This window comes from Thamnophis sirtalis, unplaced genomic scaffold (assembly GCF_051295495.1).
Source record: "Thamnophis sirtalis isolate CommonGarterSnake01/CBP01778 unplaced genomic scaffold, rThaSir2_p1.2 scaffold_5, whole genome shotgun sequence".
Taxonomy (NCBI): domain Eukaryota; kingdom Metazoa; phylum Chordata; class Lepidosauria; order Squamata; family Natricidae; genus Thamnophis; species Thamnophis sirtalis.
The window spans coordinates 107,041,498-107,062,846 of NW_028261385.1; the positions used below are offsets into that span (position 1 = coordinate 107,041,498).

Below are 21,349 nucleotides of genomic sequence, written 5' to 3' on the forward strand. Positions count from 1 at the left end.
GCTATTGCTCATGGTCAAATCATAACTATTTTAGGTTGCCCAAGGAACCCCCCGCCCCCCAGTAAAATCAGCACCTTCTTCAGGCTGATTTACACATGCATATGCACATCCGTTGATGTATTTATGTGTGAATGAATCGCAGTGATGCAACTTACCGCAGACAATAGTTCTGTGAATTAGTCACAGTCAAATTTCAATAACCCTTCCAGTCATCCCGGCTTGGAAGCGCCTGTGGGAAATTACTCTTTGCCTTTGAGTGACTAGCTCGTCTCCAAAGCCAGCTGAAGTCTGGTCTGCGCACTGATACACACATCTGATTTATCAGTTGAAGGGAATATAGGCTGCAAATGGGAGTCTGTGCGAGAAGGGTCGTCACAGGCAGGGGGGGGTTCATTTCACGGGGGAGGGGAGCTGTCACACTTTCATCTGCCAACACCCCATGGTAAGATGTCAGGCTGGGAATATTCACGCGTGAACCAACATTTGCTCCGTACTCCTCATCATAGCAAGATAGTTGCGGACACCTAGAGGTTTTACTGCGAACTTTCTCACGCCACTGTCATCCTAAAGCAGAGGACCAGCCTAATCTAGAGTAGATCGCGCGGGGAGGGGCTGGAGACCTTCCTTCCAGCAGCGTCCTTTGGATTTCAATTTGTGGTGCGCGAACTGGCCGTGCATTTCTTTTCCCTGACTCCTCGAGTTCCCTGCTAGCAAATCGGTCGAAAAACGGGGTTGGGAAAGCGGAGGGGGAAAAAACCCTCATTGACAACTGCATGTCCCTCTAAAGTTCCTATTTTATTTGCCTGTACGAGGCAGGGGGCTCGCGTGGATACACGTGCCCGCCCTCATCCCCTTCCCACAGAAAAAGACAACCCTACCTCCCTTCTGGCCTTCCCACGCCCCCCGCTACCCCTAAGTCTTGGTCCCCTCCCTCTCCTGCAGCACCTGGCTGGGGCGCCCCTCGTATTGGCTGCGAGGGCCCATCAATCAGCGTCGGGCGCTGCTGACATCATGCTGCAGTACAGGGGCTGGGCCGGACCAGAGAAAGGAGGCGTCCGGGAGCTCCAGCTGGCGCCCCGTCCCGGGCAGTGCCTCGACAGCCGACCGCTGGGTCTGGGTGGGAGCAGATCGTAACGACAGCCGTCAAGGCACTCTCCTTCGGCGAACGAGACCGAGCCTATCCCGGGCAGCGAGCGGTATTTCCAAGGCTTTTCTAAAATGGGCTGGGGGATGCCCCTCGCCTCCGCCCCTCTCCTCCTCCTCCTCCTTGTCTCCTGCACCCTCGGCAACAAAGGTGAGCCAAGTCGAGGCGCCCGGACTCCCCCAGGAGAGGGCTGGGCTGGGCGGGTGTGTGTGTGGTTGGGAAGCTCTTTGAGCGCCCTCCGTGCCTCTCCCATTTGGTCAAAGCTGGAGCGCAGCTCTTCTCCTGCCTTCTAATCCATCCCGTCCATTCCCCGGGAACGCCGAGAAGCGGGTGGAGAAACAGGGCTTGGCGCTAACCGTGGAGCTGCCCGCTCCGTCTCTGCTTTTGCTATTTTGCTCCTCTGGATCTTCTCACTTGCTTCCTTCTGTAGCGTCAGAGCCCTTTCCCCTTTCCCCTGCTTTGCTTCCTTGGATTGCACACCAACCCACCTCTACACTGCCTGTTTATCTCTCTCCTCCGTTCATTTTCTGCCTATCGTTTATCACACGCCCAGTAATTCCCAAGGCTCCTTCTGTATTCCAGTCTCTTAGGATCAAAACGTGATGAAGCTGCTTTGCTACCCCCTCCTCTCTGTTTCTAGGCTAGTTGCCATCTTCTCTTCCTTGCAGCCTTAGTGGGTTTGCCAGCCCGTTCTTTTCATGGTTGCAAAATCTACTAATTTCAAGCAAAGGAGAAGGAAACCATTGCATTTATAAATGGGTGAACTGCTGAACAGAGAGAGGGGTGCTACTCTACAGAAGCGTCAGTATTCTGAACAGGAACACAGGACATATGTTTGCACGCATATCTGGGTGCCTGAAAATGAGAGAGATGGGTAGGTTGATCTAGGCTCACAGGTCTTAACTAAGAACAATAGTTCTTGGGGAAATAGAGTAATATTTCATGGAAACCAAAGGAAGGGGCTGAAGGTCCTGCATATTTTGGGGAGACTGAGTCATCTTTCAGCACCAGCCTGCAGCAAAGGAAGGAGACGGAGTGTGAAAAAGCATTTGATTTCTATCGCCATGGCTTTCTTCCTTAAAAATTGGCATGGGGAGGGGGAGGGCAATGCAGCAGCATTAGGATTCAGTGCGCTTGTTGGCTCTGCAGATAGAATGGAATCTCGCTCCCTGGTACCCGACTCTAAATGTACGTAGCCACTGAGGGTTGACTTGGCCTTGTGTTCCTTGCTAAAGTATCCTTTGAGAAATTGTCAAACCAGGGCTCTTCAGGTGGCTGGTAGGAACAGCATATTCCTTTTATTCTCCCTTCACCAGCTCATTGTCCTTCCATTGCAATCATCCCCCTTTCTTGTGCTTGAAGCAAAGGCCAGAGGGCAAGAGCTTTGAGTTACAAGGGTACAAAAGAGGGGCAGGTCATATATGTAAGGTACCTTAGAGACATGACACAAGCAAGCAAGAATGCAACTTGGGCTGGATTATTTATTTGTTTAAATATGGCAGCTCTGAAAACAATCTGGCGAGATGAATACTCCGATGTACATTCTTCTCCCTTTTCATACGGCTGTAACCCTAAAGCTTCAGATTCTCTGCTGCAATATAGCATTTTAAAAAAAAAACCTCTCCTGTTCTGATTTACCTTATTTTTCACTCTTCCAGTTTTGGTTGGCTGCAAAGTGTTTTAAAGGTTCTAACTGAAGTCCTTTCCAGGCACCTTTTCAATTCAGCTTTGATACCATCTGCTGAATATAAGGGCTTCAAAAGAACTTCTTGGCTAAATGAAACCATCTAGTCCCTCAACCCCTTTTGGACACTGGCTAATTGGAAGCCTCTGGAGACCAACAGGCAGAACCTGAAGATGATGTTTTGCACCTGTTCCGTGTCTCCACCTCTCTTCTCCTAGGCCATCTCTTTGCTGTTTAGCGTTAATTGTTGCTGATAGGAATGGATTTGCCTAAGCCAGTTCAAAAGCCACTGGAGCTGATGGCCAGGACTGTTATCTCAAAGTTAATACCACAGAATCTGTTACATATTATTTCTCTGTGATCTGTGAGAGATTTTCATTTTCTGACCAGTGCTTATGAAACTGTGTTCTAATACTCGACAAAATATATTTTTGACTACATGGTCCTTGCTGGTCCACAATCTTGATTCCAAACACATACTATCCCACCGTAAAGTTTGGTGTTACTTCTCATGCAAAAATCTGCTTGCATTTCTGGCTAAAGAACCCATCAAGAAATTACCAAGGATAAAAGAGCAGCAAATAATCTTAAAACTGGCATAGAGTACTATGAGATACATCAAAGTACTTGAGCTGGAACTTCAAATGGCATTTCCTTCATGCTAAACACTGACCAGCCTGCCAGGAAGATTATCCATATAAACCCTCCATGTTCTTACATAGCAATTTCTGGGGGTTAAAGCAGATGACTATGCACCTGTGCCCAATATGTCTGCCTCCACTTTGACCTCTTTAAGTCCTTTTTCTGAGAAGGTTTGTTCACCTTACAGGGTCATTTCTAATGATGTCGCTTAAAATATTCTCATGGAACTAACCCCCAACTGTTTTGAGAGTCATTAATGTCAGTGGCAAATCAGAGATGGGGTTGTGGTGCACAGGCGGATGCTTTATCTAAAGTTCCTAATAATCTCCTGTGGAAAATGTTCTTAAATTCTGAATGTCCCTAAAGTGGTCATAGGATTGCTCAATCATGAATGAACGGAACACAATTCTATCTGTAGGATTTAATGTGGAGAAATGGGGGTTGTAACTAGGACACTGTGATCTAATTCTAGAGACCCAGTTTACTAGGGATTGGTTAGATAGGAGTAGTGTTAATTTATAACGATTTCTCCCTTTCTCTCTCATCTCCACCTTCCATTTTCCCTGCCCTGGAGGTTATGTGATGAAGATTAATTTGCTATTTCTGGGCTTGTGACATTTTTTGGAGCCTCCTGCTGGCTGCAGCCTCACTGTTGAGTCTGGACTGGCTCCAGCCAACAAGATTAGCATTTCAGGCCATGAAGTGAGGCCAGAAGGAAAATGGCATATGCCAGGACAGAGCAGGAGACACGAGGACTATGGAATAATATAGAGAGGGCAGGAGTGAGGATGCCTGAGCCATCAGGCCCTCTTAGATGGGAATGTTGGAAATCAGCTTTTCGCTTGAAGACTTAAATTAATCTTGTCATGATGAAAGAAAACTAAATACTATAAGTAACTTCATTTCCTCTTTTTTTTTTTTTTCTGCCATCCCTTCACATCTTTCTACTAGGGAAATCCAGATAATCTATTCTTGGAGAGCAAAGGGCTTCTTTGTGATGAATATGATTATAAGTGTACATATCCCGATGGAATTTTTAAAATGATGGTGATAAATGTGTCTGCAGGATCCAACCTTGGGTCCGTCAGCAAGACCAGAGATCTTTAGTCTCCCGAATTTTCAGACTTGTGTTGGAGCCCATCCTCAGGGAACTTCTCTTCCGGTGACCGACCCAGATTGGATCCTGCAATATTATCCTGGGACATGTACAGTATCTGCCTTCATTTGTTAAAGGTGTCCCTCAAAAGCTCTCTTTGTAGAGTTACAAATTGTGATGTTTTAAACTACCTTCTAATTTGATCACCCCTGTGTGTTTGTCTTATCTGAACCCTGAATTAAAATGTACATATTTCAAGATATTCACCAATCAGAAAGGATTTAATTTACAAGATTTATAATGTGTAGAAATACACCGGGTATTATGATTTCTACCTAGGCATTAATACTAATCTTATTATATTAATTTTACTCTTTTGAATTATACTTTAAAAAAATCAATTTGGACAGAAAGTATACATGTGTGTAAGTGCCTGTCCCTATGAAAATTAAGAAAATACAAGGATATATTTTAAATTATCTACATTCTGAATAGTGTTGAATATTTGCTGTATAAATTTTATTAAATATGATTTTAAAGACTCTGATGTGGTGACAGCCATATAAAACCATCATCTAATTCCTAGGCAATCTCTTTGCTTTTTAGCCATAATGTCCTTTAGCCAAATAAAAGAGAAAGCTGCTATTGTAAAATAATATCTGTCCCTTTAAGCAACACGTTAAGGAATTAAAATACCTTCCTAATCCCTTGATACTTCTCTTGATACCCTGCCAGCGGGAGGGGGCCTTAGCTACTGAGGGTTCTGCAAGTGAAAATCTGCTATTGACATTGTTCCAATCTATCACAATTCTCTGAGCTGAAAAGCCTCAGTAAATATCCCCCATATTTTCTGCTCTGGCAAGTGGAAACCAGCAGGATTTAGGATGTAACCAGGATGTACCACTCCTTTCTGGGCTGGATTATGATACATTTTTCTAATCCTTTCCACGGGGGGCTCAGGGTGGCATTGTGTGACCTCCTTCTCCATTTAACCTCACCCAGACCCTGTGAATTAGCTTAAATAGCAATAGCAATAGCAGTAGACTTATATACCGCTTCATAGGCCTTTCAGGCCTCTCTAAGCGGTTTACAGAGAGTCAGCATATTGCCCCCAACAATCTGGGTCCTCATTTTACCCACCTCGGAAGGATGGAAGGCTGAGTCAACCCTGAGCCGGTGAGATTTGAACCGCTGACCTGCTGATCTAGCAGTAGCCTGCAGTGCTGCATTTAACCACTGCGCCACCTTGGCTCTAAATGTCAGCACAAACACTGGGATACTTTCTAGAGAGGCCCATTGTCACCAAGGAGCATTTTTTTAAATATTAAAGTTGTTTTTTATTTTTTATTTTCAAAACAAACACAACACATAAAATCTTCCTTTTTTACATACGATAGAAAGTGTATCAGTTGGTTACAAAAGACTTTCATGCATCTCTTCCACAGTCATCAAGCATAATTCATATTAACTCAAGTATTTTAACTCAGATATTTATACATGTTACCGTCATCATACCTCCATTTTCATTTGACTATAGTTGTGCAAACGTCCTTCATCATAAAATATACCAAGATTTAATACATAACCACATACTGGCATTTCATTTACTATTTCTAAAATCCTCCAATGACACTAAATCCTTATGTCCTATTCTAGCTAAACATCCATATTATTTAATAACAAAGTTTTCTATCCTTCTTTCCAAATCATTGTATTGAGGAGCATTTTGAGCTCCTATTTGGTGTTTGCTTGGGGGGGGGGGGGGGATTTCCTTGATTTGCTTCAGCCCTTGCTGATAGATGACATGCCTAAAAAGTATGGCACAGAATGTTGATCCTGGACTGTTGATCATATTTGACTAGTAGATTCTCCCATCTAACTACAACAAGTAATCTTTAGCTTTCGGGGTAAATGTAATTTATTTCTTTTAAAAAACACAAATATTTCATCATTCGTCAATCATTAAAACATTGAAGTACAATTTTTTTTGTATGCCCATCCCTCCCTCCACCCCCCAACCCCCCTCCTCCTTCCCCCCCCCCCCGACTTCCCAGAACCCGTACACGGTATGGATTTTTCCATTCTTGGATTGTAGGCAAGTCTTCCTTCTTCCAGTATTGCGCCACCAACAGTCTTGCTGCAGTTATTAGGTGCAGAATCAAGTAATCTTTAGCTTACAACCACAACTGAGCCCAAAATTGCTGTTGCTAAGTAAGACATTTGTTAAGTGGTTTTGCCCCATTTTACGACCTTTCTTTTCACAGTTACATGAATCACTGTGGTTGTTAACTTAATAACATGGTTATTAAGTTAATGTGGCTTATCCACTGACTATGCTTGTCAAAAGGTTACAAAAGGTATGAATGCCAGGATGCTGCAATCATCATAAATGTGAGTCAGTTGTCAAGCACTTTGATTATGTGACCATTGAGATGCTGCAATGGTCCAAAGTGTGAAAAACAGTCACAAGTCTCTTTTTTTCAGTGCCATTGTAACTTTGAACGGTCACTAAATGAACTGTTGTAAGTTGAGGACTACCTGTTCAGTCATGCTGCAATGGTTCTTACTGAATATTGGCCCCAATATACATTCCTTGAATGAACTGTGCACAATTTGCAGCCTTAATTATTACTAAGGTTATTGGCAGGGAGAGGATTGTATGGGTTTTTCAAGTGTTTGCCCTGCTCATTCTGGGGCAGAATGAAATGCAAGTTGAGAAAACAATTAAGAGGATTCACTGTTGCACTGTTGAGGTATAATGAGAGGCATTATAAATGTCATTGGATAAGAATTCAGAGGATATTGATTTTTGTGTTGTTTATCATCCTTTTTGCGCTCCCAATGCTCTTAGCCAACAAGCACAAGCCTTGGATTGAAGCTGAGTATCAAGGCATTGTCATGGAGAATGACAATACGGTCCTCCTGAACCCTCCACTCTTCGCTCTGGACAAGGATGCACCATTGCGTTATGCAGGTATGTTACTGGCAGGCGAGCCCATAGCTACATTTTTCATTAGCTACCTCAACTGAGTCTTGTGAAATGACCTGTTTTATACAATGCACCAAAGGCTAAACCATAGTCTTCAAATGGATGGATCTGTGTAGCAAATTGAAGCCAAACAAAAATGCTGTGATGAAGCCCCTGTAAATTCAGTCACTATAGTTGCATAAGGAAAGGTCAAATTCAATGTGATTAAATAATGAATTAGCTGACACATTTTTTTTTCTTACTAAAGAATAGACGTAAGGAAGCCTGATCCAGATTAACACCCCAGACTGGGAATTAGGCCACAGTCTTTGTGACCAGAAGAAGGCTAGGTCTCAACCTTTTAAACCTTTTTTCACTATCTCCTCCCTCCTCCCTTGTTGGGGTTTTGGGTGAAGGAATTAACTTTGAAGATATGGACCAAAGAGTCAATTTCTTTTCCTTTAGAAAAGAATTTTTTTCCAGGTTTTTCCACCCAGCTCAGGCATTCCTTTTTATTTGGCAATTGGCCTGCCTCGGGTATTTTATGGCAAGGCAAGTATTTTTCATTACTAATCTTCCTATCTTTTTGTATGACTACTGTAATCTGTTTTTCTTACAAACCAAACCAAATACCTAATTAACCCAGTTATTTAAGAAAGAATAGCCTCCATCTAGAAATGTATCTTTTGATAGCTCTTTCTGTATGAAACAGATAGAAAAATCCATACAAATATAAGAAATCAATGATACATAGGAATATGATACAATGATGCATAGGAATAATTCAGCAGGAGATATCACTTCAAAGAGAGATTAAAGGAAGCGAGCCTCTAAGCATTTTCTCTCAAGGTTTCAGCATCTCATGGTCTGTGAATTGCTTAAGTTCTCCTGGTCCTCCAAGAATCATTGTCAGCAGTTTCTCGGCATTAGTAAAGCATGTATACTAACAGAGTATTTCCTATCATTCCCCCTCCTGTAATAAAGACCCTCCAATCCTATGACAATTCTTTACTGTTCCTCTAAAACATATTAGCAGAGTTGTCTGCATTTCCTGCCAAAAATGACTAATTCTTTTCCTAGGAAGTTTGAGAAATCTGCAGTTCAAGATAATTTGTGCAATATATAATCTAAATTCGCAGAGCAGAATCAATAAATATGATGGACTAAGATGGATTAGTGAAATTGTCTGGCAGCGAGGAACGGGAAAAAAAATCTTTGAAGTTATTAGACTTTCTCATATAGAGAAATCTCTGACAGAGACTTGCCTTAGGAGCTGTATATTGTGATGTTCCACGGAAAGATCTCACATAATGCACAAGGATGATACGCAAATTTGTGAAGCTTTCCATATATTTTTTTTTCAAAAAGGAAAGATCTCACATAATATTGCAGGCCCAAAGCTACAGTTTTAATGTTGGAAGGTTCCAATGTAAAGTCTAGGGCTAGAGTACTTTCCATAATATAAACAGTCTTCAAATATTATAACCTAGTGGCATTTCTTAATGGATACATAAAACTATTCCTGATCAAGTCAGGAGTTGGTAGTAAGAGTGAAGTTTCTGACATATAGGAAATGTGGTGACAGTGAATTCATTTCCCTCTCCGGACTACAGCTGTGTTTGCTTGTTTGTCAAGAAGCTTGTTCTGTATGTGAGTGCTATCTCTGAATCCTAAGCTCATTGTCCTTCAGAAGGATGTTCTCTACACAGGACATACAGCATGGATGTTTGCAGAAGATATTCATGAGAAATTGTAAACATTCTGGTCTATACACAAGCAGAAGGCTCGTATTATCAGGGTCGTTGCTCGAATGGAAACGAACACAGTACATTCAAACAGAAAGGCATTTCCCCTGCAGACAGTTGTGTTGTATACAGAGATGTTTTGAGGCAGAGCCGATGGGGAGTTTTTATAGCGAGTATATTCTCCTTTTCTGAATGCTTGAATAGTGCTTTCCAATTAACACTCTTCGACAGGCTTTATAAATTGTGTTGGGAGACATGATGTGCCAGAGGCCCATTTATGTTGGAAATAGCTCCACATAAAAGGGAGCAGCACCGAGCATCTGCTTCATCACACGTTTCATATCTTTTCTTTTATGAAGTGCGTAAAACAGGAAACCTTCAAACAGGTTCCAAAGCATACTTAGCATGGCTTAGTTTAAAAAAAGAAAAGTAATTAAAATGCAATAGTAAACCCTAATAGAGATTAATATCAAATGGACATAAAAGTCAGAAATACATTGGGGGGAAAACTAAAAATGCCCCTATATAGCAATATGCATTTCATAAAGGAAAAAACCTGAGAGAATAAAATCATCTTTGATACCAGAATAGCAACGGGTGCTAGACTTAAATTACCAGGAAGAGCCAGCAGCAGCTATAGCTGAAATCCACCTGTCTGGAAATTGCCACTGTTAGGAAATTCTGCCTTAGGATAAAGAATGGGGAAAAAGCATTCTAGATACTGAAGCAACTAGAGATTCAAAATCTTGTATACATTTAGGCCAGCTTCTCAAATTGGGACCAGAAATGGATCAAGAGCCTGTGAATTTCATTAAATTAGTTTTGTGAGGGGTGAGATGATCATTTATTCAGGCCCCACACACAATCAAAGGACCACAACCAAATTCGGATTGAGCATTTGAAATTATTGTATATATCCTTTCTTTAATTCTAGATACAAGAGGTGTTTCTCTAATTGGGTTTAGCACACAGTTCCATTACTGGGCCATAAATGACAGTGACTAATGTTGATCTTGCAAGAGAAACGTTTTGTTTTATATGTTTATATCTTAGTGAAAATTCAGTTTTTCCAGAGCAGCTTACAACATTTTAATAATCAACATATTTTAATAATCTTAGATTAAAACAGCAGATAATAAGCCACAGATATTAAGTTTGTATATTGTGCTACATCTTAAACTGTGCCTAGATTCACATGTAACTTGTTACTGGTTTAGCAGAGTGTGAGCTCAATAATTATATATATCCCCAATGATTTGGAGGGGGCTTGGACCAGTCTTGCTTACCCTGGCAAAGCATAAATGCTGTCAATATTCATTCCTGCTTTGTCTGGGTAGGAGATTGCTCAAATTCATTTAATATTGATGGATGTTGCCAGCTGCAGAGTTGGAAAAGACTTGTCCTAGAGTGATTTGTGAACTGGATCTAGGTCATTGTCTTCTCCTCCCATGGCTCCAAATACAGTAATTGAATTGGCTGTCCCTTCTCAATCAGCAAGGAATCTATACTGATTAGCTTCAGATGAATGGGCTTCCCAGGAAATGGTACTGAATAATAACTACAGAAGGAGGTAATTCCCAGGTCCCAGTAAAGATGCCTCTTGTAAATTCTGCTTCTGTGTTATTAAAACCTACCAATCTCAGAAGACGCTGTTAGCTCCTTCCAACACTTGCAATCTATTGAATTGGTGAATGTTGGATACCAGTGAGAATCTTTAACCTGACATTTGGATATTGGAAACAAAAAGCAAATCAGCCAAAGCCTAATTGTGCTTCTTCACTAGGTCAAGCACAGTCTACTGAGAAGTTTCCTAGCACTTATGCTGCTGAAATAACCTGGAAGTACTCAAAATGCTACCAGGTTTTAATGGAGCTTGGACATAATAATATTTCAAAAGAATCCAACTACATATGGATTAAACTCCCAGCCTTTTCCTCTGCCAATTTTAATATTATCCAGCTTTTCTGTTTGAGAAAGTTGCCAGCTTATTTCATGCTAATGAAGAGGGCAGAGGAGAGAAGGACAGAATAGAATTAAAAGATAATGTTTCCTTCCTATGTTTCCTTTTTTTAAAAAATTAATATCTCTTTTTTCCCCTTTGCATTATTTGCTTTTGGGACACTAGGTGAGATCTGTGGATTCCGGATCCATGGTGCAGGAGTGCCTTTTGAAGCAGTGATTCTTGACAAAGCCACAGGCGAGGGGTTGATCCGGGCAAAAGAGCCAGTGGATTGTGAAGCTCATAAAGAACATACTTTCACCATCCAAGCCTATGACTGCGGTGAGGGTCCTGATGGTGCCAACACCAAGAAGTCCCACAAGTAAGAGTTATTGGATTCAGTGCTGCAGTGATTTCCCCCTGAACCTGCTAAGTCCCTTGGAGTACACTAGTGTCGGGAGAGCTAGTTTGTTCAGGAAGTGAGTAGAATTGCTTCTTGGCTTGCAGTGAGATGTTTAAGAGTCTCTTGCATGTAATTCTGTGTTTTCTTCCCGCTGCTCACATTAGCCAACATAATGTGTATATCAGTAGAATATAGTGTTTAATTTAAAATGCTTCTCTCAAAACAATTCAAAGCTTATGAAGAATTACTTGTCATCTAAGCAAAGGCCTTGTCCATGTCTTCCACATTCATTTCAATATGGCAATGGAAGACCTGCAAATGAGAATGGATGCTAGCAGTTAAAGGGCTTGATTCTTCCTGTGATCATTATTTTCTTCTTGAAAAGGCCACTCTAAGACTACGTCTCCCTTAGTCAGACTACTTTTAAAGCATTGCATGAAAAATATAAATATTGCTGGAAGAGTAATTATCTTGATGGGGAGGGAAGGCCTAAAAGCTGTCTTCTCAAAAAATGTTCGCTAGCATTATAGTAAGAATGGAGGAGGTCTCCTGAGTCATCCTTATAGGAGTCTTATGAAGTATAGTACACGTGCATTCTGGTCTTACTGATCTTTGTTACAGTCTGATGAGGTAAATCAATGTAAAATAATATGTCTATGGAGATTCTCAATCATCCAGATCATGGTTGTCCCACAAGTGCTTTTCAAAAGGCAACTGGACTTTCTTGGGGTTTTTTTTCCTCCTTGAAGATGCTTTGCTTCTCATCCAAAAAGCTTTTTCAGAGAACTGAAAAAGCTTCTTGGATAAGAAGCAAAGTGTCTTCAAGGGGAAAAAAACTCCAAGAAAGTCCAATTGCCTTTTCAAAAGTACCTTTGGGACAATGTACAGTAATAGTATAGAGGTAGATGGAGGAACTGTTACTGCCTAGCATTTTTCTCCTTTAAGAAAGAGTCTCTGGACCTAGTTACTTACTACTACTCCTTCCTCCACCCAGAGCCACAGTGCATGTGCGGGTGAACGATGTCAACGAGTTTGCTCCAGTCTTTGTGGATAAGCTTTATCGCGTGGCCGTGACAGAAGGAAAACTCTATGATCGCATCCTGCGGGTAGAAGCTATTGATGGTGACTGCTCCCCTCAGTACAGCCAGATCTGCTACTATGAGATCTTGACTCCTAATGTCCCCTTCCTGATTGACAATGATGGTAAGAACCTAAATTACCTTCTGGAGGTTGAATTGACCCAGATGTTGGGAAGCAGTTTTAGGCACAGCTGTGGAACAAGCCTATGTAAAGCATAAACACTCATGAATGACAGAGTTGCTTGGTATTTTTCCCCTCTTAAAGGTGAAAATTAAAGTTATTTGGGAGTCACATTAAGGTTTTAGAGCTTTGTGAGTTTTTTAAAATGGAAAACAAATATTTCTCTCCACATTTCCACAGACTAAATTCACTTATACACATACTGTACACACACATATATAAATGACTTAAAAACAGTTTTCTGTTTTGCTTTCAACATGATGTGTCTTTTCCATGTATACTCTTTTTAATGGTTCTTGCTTTTTTGTGCTCCTTTATCTGCCTTTTCCTTTTTCTCTTTTGCCTTTCTGTGGGGTTCTTTGGTTTGCTAATGTGGGGCTGTACTGTTTCTACCAGGGAATATTGAGAACACAGAGAAACTGCAGTACAGTGGAGAGCGCCTGTATAAGTTCACAGTGACAGCATATGACTGTGGCAAGAAACGAGCCTCTGATGATGCTGAGGTTGAAATTCAGGTGAAGCCCACCTGTAAACCTAGTTGGCAAGGTATGAAACTCTCTTCAGAGGCATTTGCATTACCTGTTTACCCTTTTGATCTCATCTATTGCCATCTGAATCCTTAGCCATATTTTTTTTCTTCCTTTTTTACTTAGAGGGGATTATTCACTGTGCACTGCCTGGTTTTTTTTCGTATACAACATGTGGGCGTACATTATCATACATAAATGCATTTATGTAGGATTGTATTCATAGATGCATGCATACATTTGTGTGTATAAATGTTTAGATAATGAACTATGTTATAAAAGCAGTTGACATTTTCACCATTCTTTTAAAAATAATTTTAATGAAATCTGTTGCCTGAATCATATTCCACTATTTTTAACCAATTAAAAACTATAATTAATTCAGTAATTGAGTTAACCAACCGATAAATTAGCTATAAATATTTTTGAAACAAAATCCAAACAACTCTGTACTTGTAGCCGGCTAGCAAACGAATTGTATTGTGTTTGATGCTACTGATGATAGTGGTGCCATAGATATTTTAAACCAGTGGCCCCCAAGCTTTTGTGCACCAGGGACCAGTTCTGTGGCGTGAGGTTCTTCTACAGACTGGAAGGGCCGTGGTTTCATGTGCTCCCTGCATCCCATGGATGGGGCTTCGCTTGTTTGCACAGCCCGGTTTTGGGCATGTATGATGCGCCCTGGTGCCAGTCCACAGACTGGGGCTTGGGGACTCCTGTTTTAAACAGTGGTGCAGCTTGGTTTCATTCTTAATTCAGTTCTTGTCCACTTGTTTAATAATATGATTTTTCCCTTTGTTTTATACAGAAGAGACATGTAAAAGGATTGTAAGAAGGAAAATGTTTTGAGTTTTCAGTAGGGAAGGCATTATTCAAGTTTAAATAGCACGGAGTATGCATTTAAAAATTATTTGGCTTGTGATTGTCTTAAAAAAAAATCTTAGTAACAAGCACCCAAGAGATTCTGGGTCTCCTTAGTAGGATTGTTGTATCTCATTGGCTGTCTAAAATATTTTGATACAAAAGATTGAGTAGAAAAAGATTGAGTAGAAAAAGTCTCTCTACCAAGATACACAAGATCAAAATCTAGTTACTTGTTTTGAAAGTACCACTTTGCATGATTCGGATACTTGGTAACCAGTTTGCACTTAACAATGGTGTTCCAAAATAAAGTCAATAGGAAAACCTGCAGAAAATGTCACAAGTTGCTCCTGTAAGTTGCCCTCGCTCCCTTACTTACTTTTTCTGCTGAGCAACCTGGATAATTTCTTGTACTTTGCAGCATGCATCAACCTACAGCAAAACCTCACGCAGAGTCTTAGCATACACCTGCCCAGCTGCATTCACCCAGAGCTGCTGTAGCTACCAGTGCACCCTCTGGCAACCAGCAGCAGTTATCACTCCACCCACATACCTGGTTGTGCTTACGTCGCACTGCAGCAGTTACTTACCTGCCCTCATTCTTGCTTGCAAGTACCCTGAAACTTGCAATTTCCTGTTGGTTTCCCCATTGACTTTGCTTGTTGGAAGATGGCAGGAAGTCACAAGGAGCTCTCACTTGACAATCTGCAATCCTCACTTAACAATGACATCAGGGACTGCCAGCATTTCTATCATTAAGCAAAGCAGTCAAGTGACATCACTCTTTATGACTACATCTCTTACCAATGGAAATTCCACCCAATAATCACTGTTAAATGAGAACTACAGTACTTGTAATAATTAATTAAGTAATTCACTATTTGCTGACCTTTTGTGATACCAGTAGTTTGCTCCAGCATCTTATGAAACATTTTAAGAAAGGTTTAAATCAGTGGTAGTCAACCTTTTCTTCCTACCGCCCACTAATGGATCTTTCTTGATGGAAAAATTTCCTTACCACCCACCAGTTTTTGCACAAGTGTGGAACATGAGCATATTTCTTTTTTTCAGACATGGGTTCTAAATTTGTTTCACAATTTAACAACTACTTTTACTCTTACGTTTTGATCTGCACTCCACACAGTGCTTTTTTCCCTCCTCTTTTCCCTTTTATTACAAACACCAAAAACAATGCTGTATTAGGTGCCAATTTTTATTAAGTGTCACCATAAAAAAAATCATTTTCCTGCCTTCTTCTTCTTTACCTTTCTTATAGTATTTCACTATATCAAGGATCTCTTTTTCCCTTTTTTATTTTCTCCTTCTCCTTCCTTTACTTATTTCTTTCTTTTATTTTATAAGATAACAAAACTTAATTTATGAGCCAGACTAAACACTGCTTACTCTCCTCCTTTATTTTATCCCCTTTTCTCTATTTTTCTTCCCTTTTTTGTTAATTTTTTTATCTTTTCCTTTTTATCTCCTTTTTTTTACCTTCCTTAGGGCAATGTACAAAAGTAAGGCTGAGCTAGTTAGCCCACTTATTATTATTAGCCAACAACAATTCTCTCCTGCCTATAACTTTTCTTTCTCCTATTTTACAACTGCTCTGTTCCCCTTCTGCCTGTCCCTGCTATCAGTTTCCATTTCTCCCCTTCCTCTTTCCACGTGTTTGCTTGTTTGCGTGCACGCGCACGTTGGTTTATTGATGTGTGCGCTCGCGCCTACCCACTTGCTCAAAAGGAGGTCCCTACAGCCCACCTGGAATCCCAAAATGCCCACTAGTGGGCGGTAGGGACCAGGTTGACAACCCATGGTTTAAATTAAAAAAATTAGATTTGGAATCAGCACTTGAAGTCAAAGTTCTATAAAATATATGTTGGTAGTCTGGTCAAATGTATTCAATGCATTTATTTAAGAAATCTTTATTAATTCAATCTCATCCCCATCAAAAAACGTTTATAAAAAGATTATGTTTATTGTACACAGCAAGGTAAGTCCTGCATTCTAAAAACAGAACACTTATTAGTTTGCAGTGAATAACTGTTTTAATTAGTTACAGGAAGAAATTAAACAAAACATTGCCCTACAACTTCCTAAAACCTTTGTCTTTGCTGAATCTCATTCCTGTTTTTTTGAACTCCAAAATGATACTTGTGGTTTTCAGGCATAAGGTTTGGGGTCATGTATTCCACTATGGCAAACTTCTGGCTTTATTGTTCACTGTCTAAAGTCACTCTGTCATATAATTTTGATAGATAATAACAAGCAATAAAACAAACAAACAAACAACAAACAAATATTTACATTCCAGCATGAGACTTGTTTAACATTAATGGAAACTGTCCTATATTTCACATTGATGCTTACATCTTCACAGTAGCCCTTGGTCCCACTCAGACCAGCTGTACACACTGATCTTATCAAAATAAGGTTGGTTAATGAGTAATGGATAGAGCATTGCTCTATTCACCTCTTATGCACTAGTATTCATATAGCATTTAGTAATACGGCATGTCAACTAATAGTGCAACATTTAAAATGCCAGCAGATGACATTATCAGCAAATGTACAGATCAAATAGAACAATGCCATCAAATCATATTAAAGGAAGTATTTCAGTTTAAAAAAAAAAAAAAACAACGAAAAGGAAGTTAAATGGACACAGAACAAAAGGTGAGGAAAAGCCATGTGTCTTGGGAGGTTGGTAAAAAAAAGAGAGGCTTTTATGCCTCACTATATCTCCAGAGAACATTGAAAAGAAGAAATGTGACGCTAGATGAATTCTATTAATTCTTAACTCTGCCCCAGGGGAAAAATATCTCCCTTATACAGAACCAATATTTCTTTCTGCCACCAATAGCAATAAACCCAGATGCCAATTCTTTCCCAAAATCTATTCTGGCAAACAGAACTTTATAAGTCATTCTTCAGTATGACATATGCCCTTTGTCAGTGCTGGGCACACATTGTGTTGGGTAAACCATCCAGGCTCTAAATAAAAGAACAAAGGAACTTGATGCTGATATCAGAATGGCAACTCCACAAGCCATTCTAAGATCACCAAGATATTGTCAAGGGGGCCTTGCTTGAGCAAAAGCAATATTAATTTCATCACAAACTACCCAACTAGGAATTTATTAGGAAATTTAGGATGGTCTTCTAGAGATGGCCAAAGATCAAGGCTTTTTATCATGCAACATCAGAAAAGAGGAAGAGCAATATAAAAATTAACTTAGCAATAACAACCATGTGATCATGACTTTTGGGTGTGTTGGGAAACAAAATATATGTGTCCTTTTTGGGTTAGAATAGTAACCTCCAACCTTTTGGGCACCAGGGACCAGTTTCATGGAAGACAATTTTTCCACAGACCTGGGGTGGGGGATGGGTTCAGTTTTGCTCGCTCGGCTGCCACTCATCTCCAGCTGTGCAGTCTGGTTGCTAACAGGCCATGGACTTGTACCATAGCCTGGGGGTAGGGACTCCTGTGCTGGAAGACCAGTGGGAGTAAACCTGGCACTAGTGAAGGTAGAATTGGTGGGATGATGAAGTGAAAGAGATTGTGGATGAGAAAATGTATGTACAAAACATGAAGATAATATATGTATAGAAAATTAGGTATTTGTTAAGAGGAAGTAAAGGTGAAAAAGACAAGGCAGTTTTGTTTTGGAAGTGGGGAATGGCTAACAAAGAGCTTCAAGCAGAGTTAATGGGATTATATAAAAAGCAATTACATGATTTTGGATGAAACTAAAGTCAGAAAATGTTACAGTTGTGTGGAAATGATTGTAATACAGGTAAACCTGGACTTATGATCATTTGTTCAGTGACTGTTTGAAATGTTGGTGAACTAATAGTGGTTTTGAGTGATCCTGAGGATTACAGTCATTTTAGCATCCACACAGTCATGTCATAAATCGGGAAGTGGGCAGGGAAGATTGCAAAAAGACAAAAAGTCTCTTTTCTCTTTCCTAGGCACGCATCTCTTGCGCATCCTCCCTGACCTGTGCAGTACCCCTCATGCACCCCTATACCCTCCCTTGTGCATGTGATGCCTCTCATACATCCTCTCCAGTCTGTGGGATGCATCATGTGTACACCAGCACACCATTGCATCACCCTCCCTGATTCACATGGGTACCTCTTGTGCATTCCCACGCACCCTCATCAACCTGTTTGCTGCCTCACACACCCACTGCTGCACACCATCCCATGCACACTTGTGCAGCCTTCTCAGCACACAGTGCCTCTTGTGCACCACCATACATGTTCTCCGACTCACTTGATGTTTTTTGTGCACTGCCATGTGTTGCCACACACATACCCTCCCTGACCCCTGCAGCAACTTTTGCACCCCCTATGCACCCGTTCATTTCCTCCCCAACTCAGCAGCAGCCACTTACCTGCCTGCTGGCCTGTGACTTCCTGCCAGCTTTCCCACTGACTTTGGTTAAGGGAAGCCAGCAGGAAGTTGCCTTGCCTAACTACCGTGGGATTCAGTTAATGACAGCAACCAGGTCTGCAGGGATTGCCATTGCCAAGCGATGCAATCATGCTTTACAACTGCATTGTTTAGCAAAAGAAATTCTGGTCCTAATTGTGGTCGTAAGTCAAGGACTACCTATATGTCAGTGTGAAATTGAAGCAAATATTGTAAATGTTTGTAAGAAACAATGATGAAAAAGAAGTAACACATGCTGTGAGCATGTTGAAAAATGAAAAGACTGCAAATGTACAGGGCATAATTGGAGGGTGTCTCTGAGCGAAGACTACATCCCTGCCTGATGATTGGAAGAATGCCAGGATTGTTCCCTTAAACAAATGGAAAGGTAACAAGATTAAAGCCTGCCAGGAAAGATGCATGGCAGAATTCCAATTGGAGGAATGCGAAATGACAATTAGCAAGATTTGAGAAGTAGCAGCATGCAGTCTATGAACATGTAAAAATATGTTCTGTTGTAATTATTCATTTGTTTGTATGGGAAAATGGATAGACTTGAATTATGAAATGTTTATGGAGCTGAAAGTTGATTGCTGAACGCAATATGAGTGGTATGTGATAGAAGTAAATTATACACAAGAATAAAAATAATTCTCAGAAAGCAATTCAACACTAAGCCTGGAATCAGGTAAGGCTGTGTGATATCCCTTTAGTTGTTTGATGCATTGATGAATACATTTGTAAGAAATACTTGTGGTGATATTACAAGTACATGCCTCAGGGACAAGAATATTGATTGAAAACCTAAATGATTTGCAGGAATTGTTAAATTGTATAATGCCACCAGGAGTATGAATCTGAAAATAAAGTGGTGCTTGATGGGGAAAATGAAAGGAATATTGCAAGTAATATATAAATGGCAAAATATTACAGGAAATATGTATCCCTTGGTAGAATGATTTCTAAAGATAGAGAAACAGAGTCTAAGACATGTAAAGGTTGTTAAAAGGTAGCGGTTGGTAAATAAACTGTTGTGAAGAATGATTTTTGTTGTTGAAAGAAGCATAAAAGGGTTATATATAAGAATATACTTCTCATTTAGTTATATGGAAGTGAGAGTTGGGTGTGTCAAAATGCAATGAGAATGCCTTATGTAAGACGTGTGTGTAAGTTCATGTTGCCACAGAAACCAACAATGTTCCATCTATTGTGTTATCTGGGTGATTGTGCAAATCAATTGGTTCTGATGTAGGTTCCATTGATTTTTATATCGAACCAAGTTGGGGAGACTTATCCAACAGTTAATGGGAAAGTATCAGGTGCCCTGATTGAGTATAAGAACTCAAAGAAGATTGCCCCTCATAGGATTCAATGAGATTAATGTTAGTCTTTAGATGGCAAACTGGACTGGATGCAATTGAACAAGTCCCAAATTTAGTGGGAGGGTAAAGTAACCCTAATCCTGTAAGCATCTGAACCAGAGGTGGGTTGCTCCCGATTCGGCACGGTTTGGTCGACCCGGTAGTGGAATTCAGGCCTGGGTCGCAGAACAGGCAGTTCCCTCACTGCTGCTTGGCCGCCGCCATTTTGGATTTTAGTGACTGCGCGTGCACAGTTCATTGTAAATTGTGCTGCACATGTGTGCAGAACAATTTACATTGAACAGTACACACCCGCACAGCGCACACCCGCACAGCACACATCTGGTGGTGCACACACATTGTGCGTGGGTTGCGAACCGACAGTAATGCCAGCAGCAACCCACCCCTGACCTGAACCCAGACGGGTCAGTCCTGTGCTGCCATACCAAATATAGAGAAAGGAGTGGCAGAACCTGGAGGCAGAGTTAAAAGAGGAATCAGCCTACAATCAGCTAAGTCCACCTACCCCTACATTCCATTGACTCATATCTAACTTCTAACAGCTTTAGTTGAAAATATTCCCATGTGTAGTCATGAGTAGCAATAAATCAGTTTAACTGGACCTTCATATTTGGACTTGATTGTTCACACCTGACATCAAACCTTGCAACACTGTTATACTCTAATGTCCTTATAACTCTCAATCAAAAGACTAGTCTTGATTATTATTGTATGCCTCTATTACCAGCACAAAAATCCTTTTTCTAATACACAAATGAACTCTTCTATTTCTAAATTGATTTGAAAAGGCCTTCACCCCTGCTACCTCAGCTTCCTAGAGGGAGAAGTGGGTAAAATATAATCTGTATGTAATTAGAATAATGATGGATTGTGTAGGGTTTTTTTAAAGGAAGCTCAGAGGCTTGTCTAAGCTAGTGGAGCTAGCAGAGAAAAGTCTCTAGCACTATGTCCTAAACACAATTTAATCTCCAACAGGTTGGAATAAGAGAATTGAGTACATCCCTGGAACAGGCAGCCTTGCCCTTTTCCCCAGCATCCATCTGGAGACGTGTGATGAGCCTCTGTGGAACATCCAAGCTACTGTGGAGTTACAGACAAATCATGTGGCCAAAGGTTGTGATCGAGACAATTACTCTGAAAAGTCACTGCGTAAACTCTGTGGTATGTATTCACTTCCTATCTAGTTATGTTTGGAGGAGGGGTGTGTGTGTGTGTGTGTATAGAAATATATTCTAAATGAATCGTTACCTAAAT

At 40.6% G+C, this 21,349-nt stretch overlaps 1 protein-coding gene across 2 annotated transcripts in view; it reads left to right on the top strand.

Annotated features, from left to right (window-relative positions):
* Positions 1 to 1,038: 1,038 nt before the first annotated feature.
* CLSTN3 (calsyntenin 3) overlaps positions 1,039 to 21,349 on the top strand; it is a 40,574-nt gene continuing 20,263 nt past the window's right edge. For both annotated transcript variants that reach the window (XM_087716460.1, XM_087716461.1), the window contains exons 1-6: positions 1,039 to 1,294; positions 7,418 to 7,540; positions 11,405 to 11,600; positions 12,616 to 12,824; positions 13,278 to 13,427; positions 21,071 to 21,256. In XM_087716460.1, coding sequence (XP_087572586.1) covers positions 1,219 to 1,294; positions 7,418 to 7,540; positions 11,405 to 11,600; positions 12,616 to 12,824; positions 13,278 to 13,427; positions 21,071 to 21,256 — 940 coding nt within the window. In that variant the 5' untranslated portion in view covers positions 1,039 to 1,218. The remainder of the gene's footprint in view (positions 1,295 to 7,417; positions 7,541 to 11,404; positions 11,601 to 12,615; positions 12,825 to 13,277; positions 13,428 to 21,070; positions 21,257 to 21,349) is intronic.